The sequence below is a fragment of the Mixophyes fleayi genome, chromosome 8 (genome assembly GCF_038048845.1).
Source record: "Mixophyes fleayi isolate aMixFle1 chromosome 8, aMixFle1.hap1, whole genome shotgun sequence".
Classification (NCBI taxonomy): Eukaryota; Metazoa; Chordata; class Amphibia; order Anura; family Limnodynastidae; genus Mixophyes; species Mixophyes fleayi.
In genome coordinates this window covers 132,206,722-132,223,805 of record NC_134409.1, presented here as the reverse complement: position 1 = coordinate 132,223,805, position 17,084 = coordinate 132,206,722, and the positions used below count along the sequence as shown (strand labels likewise).

The window sequence follows — 17,084 nt, the reverse complement described above, 5'->3', positions numbered from 1 at the left end:
ATCTAGAAACTTTACTTAGGTTAAAATTAATTAAAAGATCTCTAGTGACCATAAAGTCCTTGGATTTGCCATAAGTTGTACAGAACGGCAGCAATAGCTGATTATAAGTCGATGATCATACCTTTTGTCCTGTCTTCCCAACAAGGCCTATGAGTCCCTAATGGAAAGAAAAGTAAAATATTACTATAAGTATATTATTATACTATTATTATTATGTTATTATCCTATGCTAAACCGGCAGCTTCAATGCATTACCACACATCCAGGACATATCCCTGACAAATAACATTATACTCCGTTACATCTGTAAGATCTGTTATTCTGATTTACACTTTTGCATTGATAACATAAGACTCCAAGTAACAATGTTTCACCATTACAATACTCTCGTCCCAGGAATAAGATGAATGACAGATGCATTGTAACACTTACCCTCTCACCTGATTCTCCCTTAGTACCTGGATTGCCGGGCGTACCAAATCCTTGAGCACCCTAATCCCAAAAAAACAAACAAACAGTTGATTAATGGAACAATACTTTTACTGTAGATAATCAGGACCACTGTATTAAGAAATTTGTTATATGGTCTCCACACCATGGACTAGTGATCATAGAAGACAATATTATTACTCCAAGACTAGGAGAGCTGGAAAATAGATCAAAATAAATGTTTTGTTTTTGTTAATCCCCCGACACTCTATATTTTATGGATAAAACTACTGACCGTCATTGTCATTTGCCAATATGAACAACAATGAATTGTATATTTCAGGTTTATTCCAGTTAGTGGTTGAAAACAAGACCTTCAACCTGGATAAACCTCTGGTTAAATTACACACACAGGCAAACTTGACATTGGTCTAGGGCACAACACATGTTTGGGGCTCCCGGCTGATACAGCTATAGAAAGTTACCATTAAAACATATATGAAAAAGACTGAAATGTTATACTACATTTAATATATCTGTGGCAATTATGAATACATTGGCGTTATTGGCCTTGAAAAGGACATTGGTATTATGACGATGATGTTTTGTGGATACTCACTCTCTCCCCTTTCTCCCCAGGGTCACCTCTGGAGCCCTTTATGCCTTCTGCCCCTTGAGTCCCACGATCACCCTGTAAGTAAAGAGACAGATCAATAAGTCGTCCGACTGCGGTTCCCTTGTGATAACAACAATTACAAAGAAAAGGCTTCTTTCTAATCGTCCTATTGCAATAAATATATTGATGGTTGTTGAAGGGTTAAAGGTAACAATGTATTAAAGATTGGGGTATATTATCCATGCTCGATACAACGTTGCAGGTCACTGAACCCCCACAAGATCAGAAAAGTCATCTCATGCTGCTCTGATTGGCTACAAGTTATTCTAACCCCGCCCACTGAGTAAATCCCAAACAATCTGGAGTTGCAGATTGAATACAATGGACTAGGTTTGACTAGGTCCTCAGACCCTAGTCATACGCACCTTGAAACTTTTTAGGTTTATTGTTACTGATCACGACAAAAGACGAAAAAAATTAATTTTGTCGCATTCACAAAAAAAGCCTACACATTGTATGGCTGACGGGTGGACATTACATCTTTGGACTAATAATTACACTAATGACACTATATTTTTCTTTCTTTTTTTTTTAGAAGAATTACAATTTTAATTAAAAAAATATGTATTGCGTAGGTATATACAGCTATGGAATCTTTTATCTGGAATCCTGTTACCCAAACAGTTCCGGAAGCATAATATCACCAATCACGTTCTCCTACAATCACTGCGAGGAGCACCTCTGCGTCCATTAATGCAAGAGATGGAAGGTGCTGGGAAAAACAGGGGGGATATTGGTATATTTTTTGGGCATGGTGCTTCAAATAACGGATACCTTCCTTATTCGGAAAAACCCCAAGTCCCAAGCATTCCACATAATAGATCCTATAGCTATGCAGAGCCAGCTGTTTATCACCTCACCTTATCACCTTTGGGCCCGAATGCAGTGGATACCTGGAACAGAAACATACATTAGATACACTGTCACCTGTTATGCATAGTATGGCAATCCCGGAGAGTATATAATTGACTTACTGCGCTCCCCGGTGTCCCCGGAACACCTTGGTCACCCTGAAATTACATACAAACATTGTACATTTTACAATGTCCATTACTAATAAACATGAATGTTACCTGCTCACAGTTACAGTCACACAGTGACACCAGTTACAATATGCTGATTGGAGAGATGACATGTTGCTATGACAACAGAGTGTACTGTTCTTTAAGAGTGATTTTTAATTTTAATATAAATGTGTGTACAAGGGATCCCCTGCTTATGCTGTGATTGATAATAAATCTAGCATTGATAGTACAGTCTGAGTAATAACATAATTGCAATGTAGTAATTGAAATATTAGTACACCATACCCCCCAACTATTCCGCAGTCTTGTCCGCGGACATCTTTGTCCCGCGGGTCCGAAAGTTGGGATGCCATTCACCACAGCTCTGCATAGCCCTGGTACTGGTGGGCATGGCAATTAATGGGTGTTTAGAGGAGGAAAGTGGCAGCCTAGCATTTCAAAAGAGCTAGGTAAGCTCCTCTGGGGTGTGGCCACATTCCCATCATGCTGTGGCCACACCCCCTTTTCCAATTCAAGGAGCTGCCAAAAACTCACAGTTCCCCAAGGCTCTATCCCACCCCCCATTCTGGAGGGCACAAATCAAAACAGTCTGACCAAAATTGGTAACATTGGGAGGGGTATATTGAAAAATTGGCTATTAAAATATTAGATAAAAGTGGTGATGTAGGCAGAAATTCCTCTTTCACTGAACTCTTTTGACCCTTCAGAGCCAATGTACAGCAACCTGACTTCTGATGATGTCATGGGATGTTTCCCAGGAGCACACTGAGCATGCTTCTGCCAGAACATGGGCAGTTCCCGCTCTTAATACTCATGAATCGTCATAGCTGCTCAGAAGTTGGCTAACTTCATGCAGACGTTGTCGATAGCATACACTACACAGCCTCAACACACAGTAAATATAAATATATGTTTAGTGATGGGGCATGTGTTTACAAATCTGCTTAATGTGCAGGAGTGAGAGGGAGACAGGTCCCCATTCAGTAAGAAAATAAAAATCGTTAAATAATAATTAAAATTTTAATTTAAAAGTTAAATCCACGACTTACCTTTTCACCTCGTAATCCCTGTAGTCCTGCAGGACCCTGTTAAAGAGAGAGAATTTAACGTTCTCTGTGAGTCTGATTTTATTTGTGTTGCTAAATGTATTGTTGTCGTACGCTCTGCACTGCATCTCCTGCATAGTCCTAGAGGTACACATGCATAGGTCAGCAAGGTCATTAGTTGCAAATGTGGGGAGTGCTGGGAAGCCACCTCTAGGCCATATATATTGTAGGAATCACCTCCATAGCCTCATCCGGGACCCTTCAGCCACATTGCAGGAATACTACTTCAATTGTGTGCACACGAGCCTGAGAATATTACTAGGCGAGATCAAAGGTTAAATAAGAAACATATATAAAGAAGGATAAAATATTGATGTAGGTCCAGGACACTAGACCTAGGACAGTGATTATCTCCATGCTGTGCCCGGGGATACGGCCTGAGGTATATAAGTGTTACTCCTAACCAGATGTGGGTCAACTTAATCTCTAGCAGTTTGCATTGACCCACTCAGGTTCAAGGGACCAAAAGGAAGTATTGGGCTTTGGAGGGGGATGCACACAGCAGGTCACAACCATCAGACTAATCCCACTATAGAGCAGTTGACAGGGGACAGTGATAAGGGTAAGTAAACCATCAGTGAGATGTAGCTGAGCACAGGCCTAGGGTCAGGGCAGCTTAGGATCAAAGTCTGTACGAGCCAAGGTCAGGGTCACAGAAGAGGATTTATTCCACTGCAAGGGTGGGACAGTAATGGGTACTCTAACTTACTACAATAGAGGACTTGGTAACTATCAGGCAGGAAACCTGTTGCTGAGCCACAGAACAAACTGGATTAAATAGCCATGCAAGACATCACATCAGGTGTGTGCCGGAATGGGCGATTCTACACAGAAAGTTGTGTATGCCTAGAATGGCACACAAGGGTACCATGATGACGGGGAAAGCGGCTTCTTAAATGAGGAGACTGTAAAGAAACCTAAAAGTCAATTTTGTGACTCTCCCCTACAATGTAACACATGAGAAATTATGTGCACAATATAAAGAAAACAAACACTTCACCACTACCCTGCAGTAGCTCCGTAAGATGTGATTTGTCTAGGGAAGCCAAGGGCAGCAATAATACCCTGCGCATATGCGTACTAAGCAAGAGACTTACCGCTTGTCCTGTCGCACCAGGCTGACCATTCTGTCCCGCATTCCCCTGGAGAGTAAAAACGTAAGGATTGCAGTTACATTGCATGATATTATACCTGTCTACAATAGGAAAACTGCTGATAATTCTGTATTCTGTTCTCAGAGACCAACACATACAAAACTGTTCAACAAGCAATAATTGGAGGATAAGTAATGTAGTACAGAAAATAACATTATATATATAGTAATGTATAAAGATGGTAATAAGATAAAAAGAGTGAGACATATTATCCGAGCCAGACACAAAATATAATTTTATAAACTTTTTGAAAACATAATTTTTATTCACTTTTACAAGCACTAGCGATGCAATTATGAGAAAAATCCTTAAATTACAAAAAACTTTTTTAAGTTCCATGTAATATTAGCCACCTTCCCAAGTGACAGAACCAAGGGGTTTCCATGTGTAAGACCCTCTCAGTCCGAAAGAATTTCACCCCTGTCATTCCCAGAAACAGTCACTCACCACCCAGGAGAACTTTGAACCGCTCAGTAACAATGTATCAATAAAGCTGATTGAAAGCTGGTATTGGAGGACCTGCAGCGTTTCAATCAACTTTATCGATGCGTAGCACGCTGTAGTCAACAAAGTGACCGTTACCAAATTAAGGCAGGGGCGAACTGCTCAGAAACTTCAGGGGTCCCGACATGGACAACCATCGGTTCTTCTAACAAGTACTGGTATCTGTGCACAATAATACTTTTATAATAATCATTAATTTACTTGGTAGTACAGAATAACTTTGTACATGACCATTCACTTGTGGATTCCTGATGCAGAGATTAAAGCCCCTTATTATATAGGATAAGACGTTAATATCTTCTTACTGACCTTAAGTCCTTGAAATCCTGCAGCACCGCGATCTCCCTGTAATTCAAACACAAGTTAAGCCTACATATAATGACTTCTATTGCTGAGGTGACAGGGGGACATTTAAAAAGCCACCAAGTAAATGATTGTATATGCGGATCTGGAAGTTCTATGTGCATTACGTTATAAGGGTGGGTATACAGAAATGTTCATGTTTTGACCCTGTATGGAAATGAGGCAGGGGCATGAGAAAATTGGGAATGGGCTTTGCAGAAAATAGGAGCATTATATACAATTTATGTATTGGGGACATTTATAAACTCGTTACAGGTAACTGCTGCATATATTCATAGGCAAACCGAGGGGGGGGGGGTTTCTAGTGCCTGGAAACTCCCCTCCAAGCCTGGGGTTCTGTATAATTGAGGTGGCTGGAACCTGCTCCCGCTTCACACGGCTCTGCTTGAAAAGAGATAGCTGCATGCACCCAACAGTAGTGCACGCAGCATTGCCCATGTATATTATGGGGATAGAAAAAGTTGGAGAGCAGCCAAGCAATGTTTAATATTATAGCCACGCCCCCATGCATGCTGGTCACACCCACTGGCGTCATGGTGTGGAAACTCCCCTCTACAAATCCTGCGTTTGCCCCTGATATTCTTGCACAGTTCACTTTTGTTTTGATTACAAAATGTTCTCATTTCTTCAGGATTGTCAGTATATAATAACTAATGTGTTTTATTTTGTTTTTGTTTTTTACGTCGTTGCTTTTTTTTTTTTTTAAAGTAACCTGTGACACAAACGGCTGAGGCAGCCATCTTGTGGGCTGAACCAATATTCAACCTATCAGTGAACTAGGAACTAGTGACATCACTCTCCCTCACGCCTCAGTGATGTCACTAACTCCTAGTGAACTCATAGGCTGGAGTTCTGGTTCCGCCCACAAAATGTCTGTGCGGCCTGGGATCTGTGGAAAGGCCACGGAGGTCCGAGCACAGGGTGACAGAGATGAGGTATTTCTAATATCCATAATAATTTACAGTAGGGGATGCATTATTCCTTATGATACACATGTTTTGCTAACGAATACTGGAGTGATGACATCAGAACTCACCGAATATAAGCGATGACAACACAATTCACTGTTTATAAAGATATTATTTACAGGGGTTTATACACATATTACATCACTTGTGTGTTATAAGAATATCAATTGTGTATTATAAGAATATTAGTTATTACCAACAAATTTCCTCACGATATAAAATACTAAGGGCTAGATTTACTAAGCTGCGGGTTTGAAAAAGTGGGGATGTTGCCTATAGCAACCAATCAGATTCTAGCTATCATTTTGTAGAAGGTACAAAATAAATGAAAGCTAGAATCTGATTGGTTGCTATAGGCAACATCCCCACTTTTTCAAACCCGCAGCTTAGTAAATCTAGCCCTAAGTCTCAACTCAAAAAGGCATTTATACCAGTTGTGGAACAATTTTTGTCCTAATACGTCAACATAAAGTGGTTAGCACTTCTGCTTCACAGCACTGGGGTCATGAGTTCAATTCCCGACCATGTCCTTATCTGTGTGGAGTTTGTATGTTCTCCCCATGTTTGCGTGGGTTTCCTCCGGGTGCTCCGGTTTCCTCCCACACTCCAAAAACATACTGGTAGGTTAATTGGCTGCTATCAAATTGACCCTAGTCTGTCTCTCTCTCTGTCTGTGTGTGTCAGGGAATTTAGACTGTAAGCCCCAATGGGGCAGGGACTGATGTGAATGAGTTTTCTGTACAGCGCTGCGGAATCAGTGGTGCTATATAAATAAATGGTGATGATGATGATGATGATCCTAAAATATTATACCATCAATTATATTTTACAAACACTTTTTTTAAGACTCCACCTGCTGGTGAGTTGTGGAAATTACACAAACACGTGTAAGAAAAGGGGATAATCGCAGTATACGCTGTTTCATATCTCGCTGTATTTTTCTGCATTCAGCAATATGAATAATTTTCGATCAGATTTAACAAGATTTCACAATCACCTTCTCCCCAGCATCTCCATCTATCCCAGGCTGTCCGCGGTCACCCTGTCAAAACAAAGCAGAGGACAATGTATTATTTATTTCAGTATCAATGTCCCAGTTTTTTTTAAGATGTGCTGACAAACTGCACAGTATCATTCCTCTAAATCTGTATACTCAATGTAATTCCCATTAGAGATTGTTATCCTATTTATAATTTAATATTTATTGAAGAATATCTCAAACTCCCCAGAATGACATTATAACCACGTTCGATAAGCATGTCGTTATGTAGTTTGTAGCGTTTTTATCATCCGCCTGGACTGTATCGCATGTAACAAGATTAAGATCATCTGTTCTGTGGAAATATGTCTGACCTTGGAAATGTTGGTCCCATATTATTTTAATATATGGGTTATATATTGCTTATTACTCCTGCAGTGCAACTGTGTGAAGTAAATTTGCCAAGCCTTCCAACAAGAAAAAGTAGAGGTGTTGCCCATAGCAACCAATCAGATTCCAACTATCATGTATCGGATACATTCTAGAACACGATAGCTATATTCTGATTGGTTGCTATGGGCAACACAATCACTTCTCATTGTTAGAAGGTTTAATATATCTACCCCCTGCTCATTGGTTAGAAAGGCCATGTGTTTAGGTTGACTTGTTGCTCTACACCTTTACAGGTACAGAAACTTATAATGAAAGGAATTAGGAGTGTGCATAGCCTAAGACTACAGTCTGCAGACCCGTCAAATGGGAAATAGCAGATTACTGCTCAGATTAAATAAATAAATACATGGTTGAAGTCTTTCCCCCCCCAATACTTACTTTTGTTCCTTGTTCCCCAGGTGGACCTCTGGGTCCCTAATGGATATAAAATGTAATTGAAACAGGCTGGATTAGTCATTTTGTGGCATTGTATATGTCTGCAATTACATATATAATTCTTCAGCGTAGAATAAACAATTTCAAATCCCTGCGAGTAATTAGTGTTTGGAACTCACTCGATCACCTGGATCTCCTGTTCGCCCTGCGACGCCCGGGAGCCCTTCACTTGCTTCACCCTGTACAAAACGATTTAAAGTTAAGTCCATCCTTCGTAGTATCTCATAGCGACCGAGAATGTCTAGACTCTAGACATTGTCAGCGAGACTGCTGTGAATTTGTTGTAATTGTCATTGCTTTCAATCATATATATTATGCGAGAAGTGTTCACACCTAGATCACATTGTTTAGTAACACAGACATTTTAGCCAGGTAGCTCTGAATTCATACTTACTTGGTAAGGTGTCAACGCCTTTAGATCTCAAGCTGCTGTAGACTTACAATTACATTTCCCAGAATGCTTTTCTGATAAAGCTAAGGCCAGGTATCTAGTAGTCACATGTTTTAACGTTAGTAATATTTGTCATGCACTTGTTGCTAGCGCTTGGCTCTAACTGTAGGTTTCCACAATGCGGGTAAAGGCATGTACGTAGAAATAAATGCGTTCTGAAAACCAGAAACCAAACGGAGCACGACAGCAATGCTACTAAACAATAGTAACAGCCTTATGGTGACACAATGGTTTCCAGTGTCATATCCATTTGCATGTTCATTAATACAATTAAAAATGATAATAAAACACATCAGATTAATTGTGGTGGATAAGAGGCCTGACCACCAGTAAAATGTCCACTCACCTTATCGCCCTTTTGCCCTTGAAATCCCGCTGGTCCCCGGAGGCCAGGTGTCCCATTAAGACCAGGTGTACCCTGAGAATTATAAATAGAGGTGGTGTTAATAATCATTTTACTTTTAATGGCTTCTGTAATCTCTATGACCGCAGTATGCAAATAGCGACACCTGTCTCCCCCTCGTGGCGACTCTAGGTATTGCAAGTCCTCTTGCTATGACTTCTACACAGTGCAGAGGTACAAAGATACTATTTATCTGCCTTAATTAATACATCCCAACATTTATAGAAAAATGACCTTGGGTAGTGTTGTCTTCCTGCTCACTGGTTGGTGTCATAAGTCTGTCCCAACATTTCATTAACAATCTTACAATGTAACCAATTTCTAATATACTGTAAAACCACAGAATGAAGATGATGTAACCCACAGCAACCAATCAAATGTTTCTTTTAATTTTCTAAACAATATTCGAAAAATGACATAATGCAGACAAGTTATCTCTATTGTTTCCACCTCTATCGTGTGATTGGCTGAGCATTAGCAGACTAGTTCTTTTACCATCATGCTTGGTTTCTCTGCAGCAGAGTTCAGTGTTCATCCCAACCACCAGAGATTCCCAGCAGTGTGCACGGATATCAATTATTATGCTGATAGGCCCGATAAGGCTACAGTAGTGAGTGGTCAGTGGGTGGGGTGGATTAGGAAAACAAAAAATTAATTTTAATGGCAGATTTTAATGACATATATAACAATTATAGTCAACTGTGTGGGTTCTCCGACCCCTTTAAACTTCCTGGAACTGTTAGTGACTTTGGGTGATTAATATAAAAAACAACTGAATGTAAGATGCATTGGATGAGTTATTATGGAAATGTACTTACTGGACTTCCCGGCTCTCCTTTGCTTGCGACCCCGTTGACTTGTCCCGGGAGACCCTGGAGGACAAAGAGATGACTTTTAATTATGTGGGAGCTTAAAAGCAAATAGAAATATGTAAAAACATGGTCATAAAGGGCATGCAAAAATAAAGCACCACTCTCCACAATGACAGCCCATTGCGCCAAGGGCGATCTTGGCAACTGGTCCTATGGAGGTCAACAACGCCTTCAGCTCTACCACCATCGCCAACTAGCAAAGTGTAGAAGTCTTCCTCTCAGGTTTGACACTAGGGTCTTATGATAGTTGAAGAATCCTCCCAATGGCATGGCCTAACCATGGAGCCTTCTAACCTCCTCCCCAATACAGTTCCAGGGCTGGGCATACTCCCAGCCACTATGAGGGAAGCCCAGGACCCTCTGCTACGAGAGTCTTCCGGGCCCATGGTCAGCATAAAAATCTTTGCTAAGGTGCTGGCCATAAGGTTCAATACAGTTATACTCAGTATTGTAAACACCGACCAAGCTGGCTTCTGTAGGAGAATATTTAGAATATCTAGCTGTTTATAATACTTTTGCCACCTACCGCTTATATTGTAGTATTATCTGCTAATAGGAAGTGAATAAAAGGTGTGTTAGCGGGTGAACTCTACGGGGCATAAAACAGACAATAATACTGAACCAGATCTTATTATTAGCCTGGAACATGTGACCTCCTGCACATCATGTGACCTCCTGCACATCATGTGACCTCCTCCGCATCATGTGACATCCTGCGCACAATGCAGCGAGGTCATATCTGAGATTAGGAGGAGGGACGTACAGTCTGCACCACGCGGTCTCCCTCCCTCCTGCGTGATTCCTACTTACATCATTAACGCTAGGGCAGGGACGTTCAGCCAGTTCCCGCTATGCACCAGTGTGCTGCAAAGTTGTTTTTTGGGTTCTGACATTCTCTATCATTGGCTATTAAAAAGAACAAGTGCAACAAGGAGACTGATGGAAACCCCTCTGCAGAATTACATTGCCCCAGTTCCGGACTTACATATAACTTTCCAAACTGGTGGAACATTTGGTCACCTAGAAGTCCCATTGAATTGTCAGATTTGCTTGTTATAGCTTGTAACACTTGTTTATCTTACAATAATATGCCTGCTCATATGTTATTAGATAGGTATCTATTTATATGACTAAATGTATTGTTTAAAATTATTACCAAGATTAAGGTTTTATCTGATTAATTTCCAGAGAAGTTAGGGTTAGGTCTTTTGAGTTACATTTTTAGAACAAAAGTAAAGTCCATTAGTCCACTGACATTAGCGCTCTGGTTTTGGCGTTGTTTCTTGTTGATTTGGTGCAAATTTCTCTTTATCCCGTCTTCTGTGCTGGGCAGAGTGGTCAGTGAGTGACCTCTAGTGGTGACTGAAGTATTTGCAATATCATTGACTCGCTGGAGACATTTAGCCCTGTAGCAAACATCACATATTGCAATAGATAATTTGAAGTGCACTTACTCTCTCACCTCGTTCTCCTTTCTCTCCCTAGAAGAAGAAAGAAACACTTTTAAGGTTTGGACTTGGTCCCAGAGATATATATAAATACCTTAATATATGTAGACATTACTTGGTGTTCTGTTTAAAATGGCTTTGTCAGTAGCCCCAGCCCTTACATGATCACAAAACTCTTTAGTGGCCTCTTATATCTTCAGAATGTAAACTAGTGGGTGGATATGTCCTGATACCCAAGTGAAGAGTCTGGCATTCTCCCTATGCTGAGCCAGTACAAGACGTGGTTGGCTTCGCCATCGGTGGCATGATGACACAGTTCAGAAATTGTGTCCTATGTCCATGTATTGATGCCTATGGAGGTGGCCATTTTCATGGAGACCAAGAATTAATCAAAGACTGACAGATAAGACAACATGACTTCAGTAATGGAGACAGAAATGTAAAATACACTTCAGTCTCTAGAGATTCATTAGCTGCTTTTCTTTAACGTATAGTTGACTACTCTCCCGGAATGTCCGGGAGACTCCCACATTTCTGGGAGACCTCCCGGGAGAGCAGGGAAACCTCCCGGTTCTCACCCCCGCAATAGATAAGTGGTGGGGGGGGGGGGGGCTTAATGATGCAAATATTGCATCATCTTAGCCCTGCGCCCTGCTGTAATTGGCCAAAATTGTGACAATTGTTTAGGGGGCAGGGCCAAAATGATGCAATTCATCAAGCCCCGCCCCCGCACACCCACCTCCCCCGGGATTTCCCTGAAGCCAACGAGGAAAAGTTGGCAAGTATGATCTACAGTGAAACAACTATGATGTCATGCAGTTGGGGGGGGGTCAGAACCTGTTTTTTGTGTACATTTAAACGTAGAGACAGACCTAGGAAGCACGGTCAGTTGTTAGAAGCCAAATAGGTCAAAGACAACGTAGGAAGTTATAGATACAATAAATGTATTCAATGTTCCCGTTAGACGTTATCTGAGTTGCACATATGTTATTTTTGTGTGTAAGACAAGTACTGTAGCTGCTGTAGGACACCCGAGGCGCTGAGATATATAAAATTACCTTGATAGACTGTCCGGAGACACCTGGGGGTCCGCTCGGTCCTTCTGGCCCTGGTGGTCCTGGATTTCCTGGGATTCCCCTCTGCCCCGGAGTTCCTGACTGGCCGGGAATTCCCTAACGCAGAGAAAGATTTATAATTAAGTCATCATAACAAATCACGTCCAGAGACAGAACAGGAAGTAGCCTAGAGCGAAAGAGATTTACTGAATTCAACATACGTGTGGGCGTATACATAGCTGTACATAGCTGTATCTGATCTACCATGTGCCGTGTAAAGCTCAGGGCTATTTTTATAAATGTAGATTTGTAGCACCAGACAGAGCTATCTATATTTCTATGTGCAAATTGTACCTTGAAAGCTTTGAGAGGATAAAGACACAAAGGTGACACAAGACTTTTCCTCTAGTCTTCAAACCTTCAAGCGTTCTCTGAAAACCCTCTTCAGACAAGCCTATAATATTCCTCAACCACCTTCTTAATCTCCCTAGGTTACCCTATTACCATCCTCTACACAGCTAACACAAGACAACAACCCTCTGACCAACATTGCTGTGTGACTGATCACACAGCCCACTCAATACTTTTACCTTTGTATTCTAGCTGGTCCAGTGTGCAATATGATGTAGCACGTGCCCTTGTGTATCAAACCATTGTCCCATAGATTGTAAGCTTGCGAGCAGGGCCCTCTTACCTCTCTATCTGTCTGTATTACCCAGTATTGTTTTATTAATGTTTGTTCCCAATTGTAAAGCGCTACGGAATATGCTGGTGCTATATAAATAAATGTTGATGATGATTATAATATACAGAATTTAATGCTGCAGGATAATAATAAATAACGCATGATATTAAATATCACCAAATGTTTCAATTAATAAATTGAGGAATAATTGCTGTCTCTAGGAAAGGTTAAAGATTTGGAATGTTACTTTAAAACATGATAACAACCTGTTTTGGACAAGCCCCTTAGTGTACTCTGCCTCCCTATAGAAAATAATGATAGTACTCCCCTGGGATTGCTATCTGTTACCTAAAGCCAAACTGCAACATATATACTCATACATTCAATACAACAATATAGATCTATTAAGGAGAAATGGACAGGTCCTCAGTGCTCCAGCTGGTGTAGGAGCTAACATGGGGGCCCCCCGCCCGATATACTACACAGGAGGATAGGTTATATTAACGAGGGGCTGTGCAAAATTAGACAACAAGGTAAATTAGACAACCAATCAGATTCTAGCTGTCGTTTATCTAGTACACTCTTGAACATGACAGCTAGAAGCTGATTGGTTGCTATGGGCAACACCTCCACTTTTCCTTTTTAGAAAGATTGATACATTTACCCCCAACCTCTTTCATTCATATAATAATGGAAAATAAATAAAATAAAAAGGTCTCTGCAGCTTTATATAATAAAGAAAAAAAAAAACCTCTTTAAATAATTGTTAATGTTCATTGTGAATAAATTAATTTTACTAAGATGCCTTGTTTAAAAGTATTCCTACATTGTGGAACGCTGTGGACTCTACAGGTATTCATCTATGTGTGATATATAATTTAAGCTTGGCTGAGCAAGTTATTAAGACAACTTATACTCAAACTTGTACTCAAATTCCTGAATGCAAACATGCAGAAGAATCATGATCTCCAGGCAAAATGACTTCTGCCCCAGGGGCAAGAGCGGGACGGAGGGGATTCCAAACGTAGAAGGTGAACAGGAGACTATCACAGAGGAGAATATAAGTTTTTCATGGAATCCATTCCAACCCTTGTACTTGTGATATAGAACACAAATAATATGCATACATGTATGATACATATATGGACAGTGTTCTAAAATACTCAACAAACTATACTGTCTAACATATCTATAATATAAATGCTTAGTGGCGTGTGTTAGTCTGTCTGTGTGTGTGTGTGTGGAAAACATAAAACCAAGCTGCAGCGCCACCTGCTGGGCAGAGTTATACACTGACCTACTAAATTCTTAGTGTGTGGAAAAAAAAAAATTCAGAAAGGGCTGAAATTTGGTATACTAAGATGTTTTTAATTTGTTAATTTAATTTGTTAATTGTTAAAAGTGTTTATAAAGATTTTAAAAATATATATATATATTTCTTGAAGGAGAAGTGACAGTTGGGAGTGGTTGGTGGTTGCCGGGGGTGACAGTGGGGAGTGGTTGGTGGTTGCCGGGGGTGACAGATTGAGAGGAGTGTGATACTCAGGACAGCTGAGAGAGATCCCTGTGTCTGGATAGACATCTGGATAGATGTGGCGATGAAAATGAAGGATGAGGTGATGGAGAAGAATGATGAGGTGGTGACATGTGGACAAAACCACGTTAAAAAAGGGCGCTTACGTCGGGAAGTAACGCTCTTCCCCTGAGGAGGCCTGGACTATGGCCCAAATGCATGACAAGAACCTTTTTAACACCTTAAGTAGCTTGATTTGACTAGAATGCATGAGTATCATGCACGGGTTAACTTGTATGTATATATATACAGTATGAATAAAAGCTCACTGCGTCTTCTAGTGGCCACAATTGGTACTGCAGTTGTTTTTCTTTCTTTTTTTCCCTTATTTTGGAAAATATTTGCTCTATTTTCTCTATGTGCCCCTCGCGTAGGTCCCATAGTGGGCTACTTTGGGCTGGGTCACTGGGCCACCTGCATTTTTTCCTTGAAAATGTTCCTAATAGGCTGCTGATTCGAGTCTTGCCCCCCCCGGGCTAAAATTTACCAGCCCTCCCCTGTCCAGGGACCTACAATAATTTCCTAAATCTAAATCTAGATGATTCATAGAAAAGTATACGGGTAATAAGCCCTACATTTAAATGCAGAATATTTATTTATTTTTATTATTATTATTATTATTATGTTTTTAAGTTGTTATTTAGCTGGAAATTGTTTGTAGCATCGTTCTGTAACCATTTTTTTTGCCTTTCACTGTGGAATAATTTCAAAAACAATGATGTCATACAACTGGGAGGGGCCAGTTTACTGAGTACATAAGGACAGGCAGGCGGAAGGATATTAGACAGTCTTTGCGTTTGACAAAAACTCGTTTAGGAATCTGCTGTTTAATGCACTTACTGGGTTTCCCGGCTCGCCCTTCCTGCCGGGTACTGCTGTTCCACCATTCACCACCTCGCCGGGTTCACCCTATAACAAGAGAAGGAATAATCTCACACTGTGACCTCGATCAAGCAGAGAACATACACTCAGCTTCATGCGATACCTATGGCTAGGCATAGAGACAGAATTTTAAGGTACATGTAACAATTGGAAACATAAGCAGATAATACTGCTAAATAGATTGAAGGGTAAAATGTAGCAGCGTCGCCCTATTCCACAACATTTGTCGGAACTTGTGTGCGGTTTCCCATCCCAAACTCTCAGACATCGGGTAACAGGTGAAATGAAGGAAGGCGGCTTTTGATTGGCATTAGACTTACCGGAAATCCTCTGTCCCCTTTTGGACCTGCTAAGCCTGGGGTTCCTCGATCCCCCTAAGACAAGACCAAATGAATGTGAGTTAGCGGAGTGAAGAGTGCGCAAAACCACTCTCAAGGGCTCTATGTGCCAACATCACCAAACAGTCCTGATAATTAATAAATCAGCAGAAATGAATACTCACAGGATCTCCCTTGTCTCCGTCAGAACCTCTGCCCCCCTGAAATGAAAGAAACAGACATCACTATATGTGTATCTATGATCGGTATAACATGAACGATAAATAAGATATAATAATAAATATAATTACGTCACATATATTACATTATTTACTTACCGGCGTGCCTGGGGTTCCGGCATTTCCAGGTCGACCAGGACTTCCGGGGATGCCGTCGGCCCCTGGCTCTCCCTATAAGGATAATTTATATATAACAGTAATTTGTGATACAGACAACCCAACTTCTGGTCCACCGGCTTGTGTCACGGGCCCTGAGTCCCCCCATGTATTACTATCATAGAAACATAAAAACATAGAATTTGACGTTAGATAAGAACCGCTTGGCCCATCTATTCTGCCTATTTTTTAACCTATGGTAACCTTAAACCCTATTTGATCCTTAGTTCTTTGTCAGGATATCCTTATGTCTATCCCAAGCATGTTTAAATTGCTCTACTGTATTATCCTTTACCACCTCTGATGGGAGGCTATTCCACTTATCCACTACACTTTCTGTGATGTAACTTTCTCTGAACCTACCTCCCCCCAGTGTCAGTACATGTCCTCGTCTTCTAATACTTCTCTTCCTTTGTAGAATGTTTCCCTCCTGCACCTTGTTATACCCCTTGATCTACATGAAAGTTTATATCATGTCCCCCCGTTCCCTTCTCTGCTCCAAACTATACATATTAAGATCTTTTAGTCTTTCCGGGTAAGTTTTGTGCTGTAGGCCATGCACCATTTTAGTTGTCCTTCTTTGTACAGTCTGTAATGTATTTATATCCCATACTTGCCAACTCTCCCGGAATGTCCGGGAAACTCCCGCATTTCGGGTGGGTCTCCCGGACTCCCGGGAGAGTGTGGCAATCTCCCACATATGCCCGAATTAGGGCCAAAATGCTGCGATTCTCCGGGAATCGCAGCATTTGGCCCTGTTTTGCGTCATTACGTTACGGGGCGAAAAATGGCGCAATTTCTGAGCCCCACCCCCACACGCCCACCTGCCCCAGAGAGTCTCCCGGACACCAACTGAAAAAAGTTGGTAAGTATGTTATATCCTTCTGGAGATATGGTCTCCAGAACTGAAC

At 41.0% G+C, this 17,084-nt stretch overlaps 1 protein-coding gene across 2 annotated transcripts in view; it reads right to left on the bottom strand.

Moving 5' to 3' along the window:
- COL7A1 (collagen type VII alpha 1 chain) overlaps positions 1-17,084 on the bottom strand; it is a 151,663-nt gene that overhangs the window by 57,642 nt on the left and 76,937 nt on the right. For both annotated transcript variants that reach the window (XM_075183607.1, XM_075183606.1), the window contains exons 35-53: positions 16,117-16,188; positions 15,964-15,999; positions 15,782-15,835; positions 15,420-15,488; positions 12,325-12,438; positions 11,273-11,299; positions 9,765-9,818; positions 8,890-8,961; positions 8,212-8,271; positions 8,036-8,071; positions 7,223-7,267; positions 5,204-5,239; positions 4,334-4,378; positions 3,180-3,215; positions 2,080-2,115; positions 1,966-1,998; positions 1,049-1,120; positions 433-492; positions 122-157 (exon numbers count right to left, since the gene is read on the bottom strand). In XM_075183607.1, the coding sequence (XP_075039708.1) occupies positions 122-157; positions 433-492; positions 1,049-1,120; positions 1,966-1,998; positions 2,080-2,115; positions 3,180-3,215; positions 4,334-4,378; positions 5,204-5,239; positions 7,223-7,267; positions 8,036-8,071; positions 8,212-8,271; positions 8,890-8,961; positions 9,765-9,818; positions 11,273-11,299; positions 12,325-12,438; positions 15,420-15,488; positions 15,782-15,835; positions 15,964-15,999; positions 16,117-16,188 (993 nt within the window). The remainder of the gene's footprint in view (positions 1-121; positions 158-432; positions 493-1,048; positions 1,121-1,965; positions 1,999-2,079; positions 2,116-3,179; positions 3,216-4,333; positions 4,379-5,203; positions 5,240-7,222; positions 7,268-8,035; positions 8,072-8,211; positions 8,272-8,889; positions 8,962-9,764; positions 9,819-11,272; positions 11,300-12,324; positions 12,439-15,419; positions 15,489-15,781; positions 15,836-15,963; positions 16,000-16,116; positions 16,189-17,084) is intronic.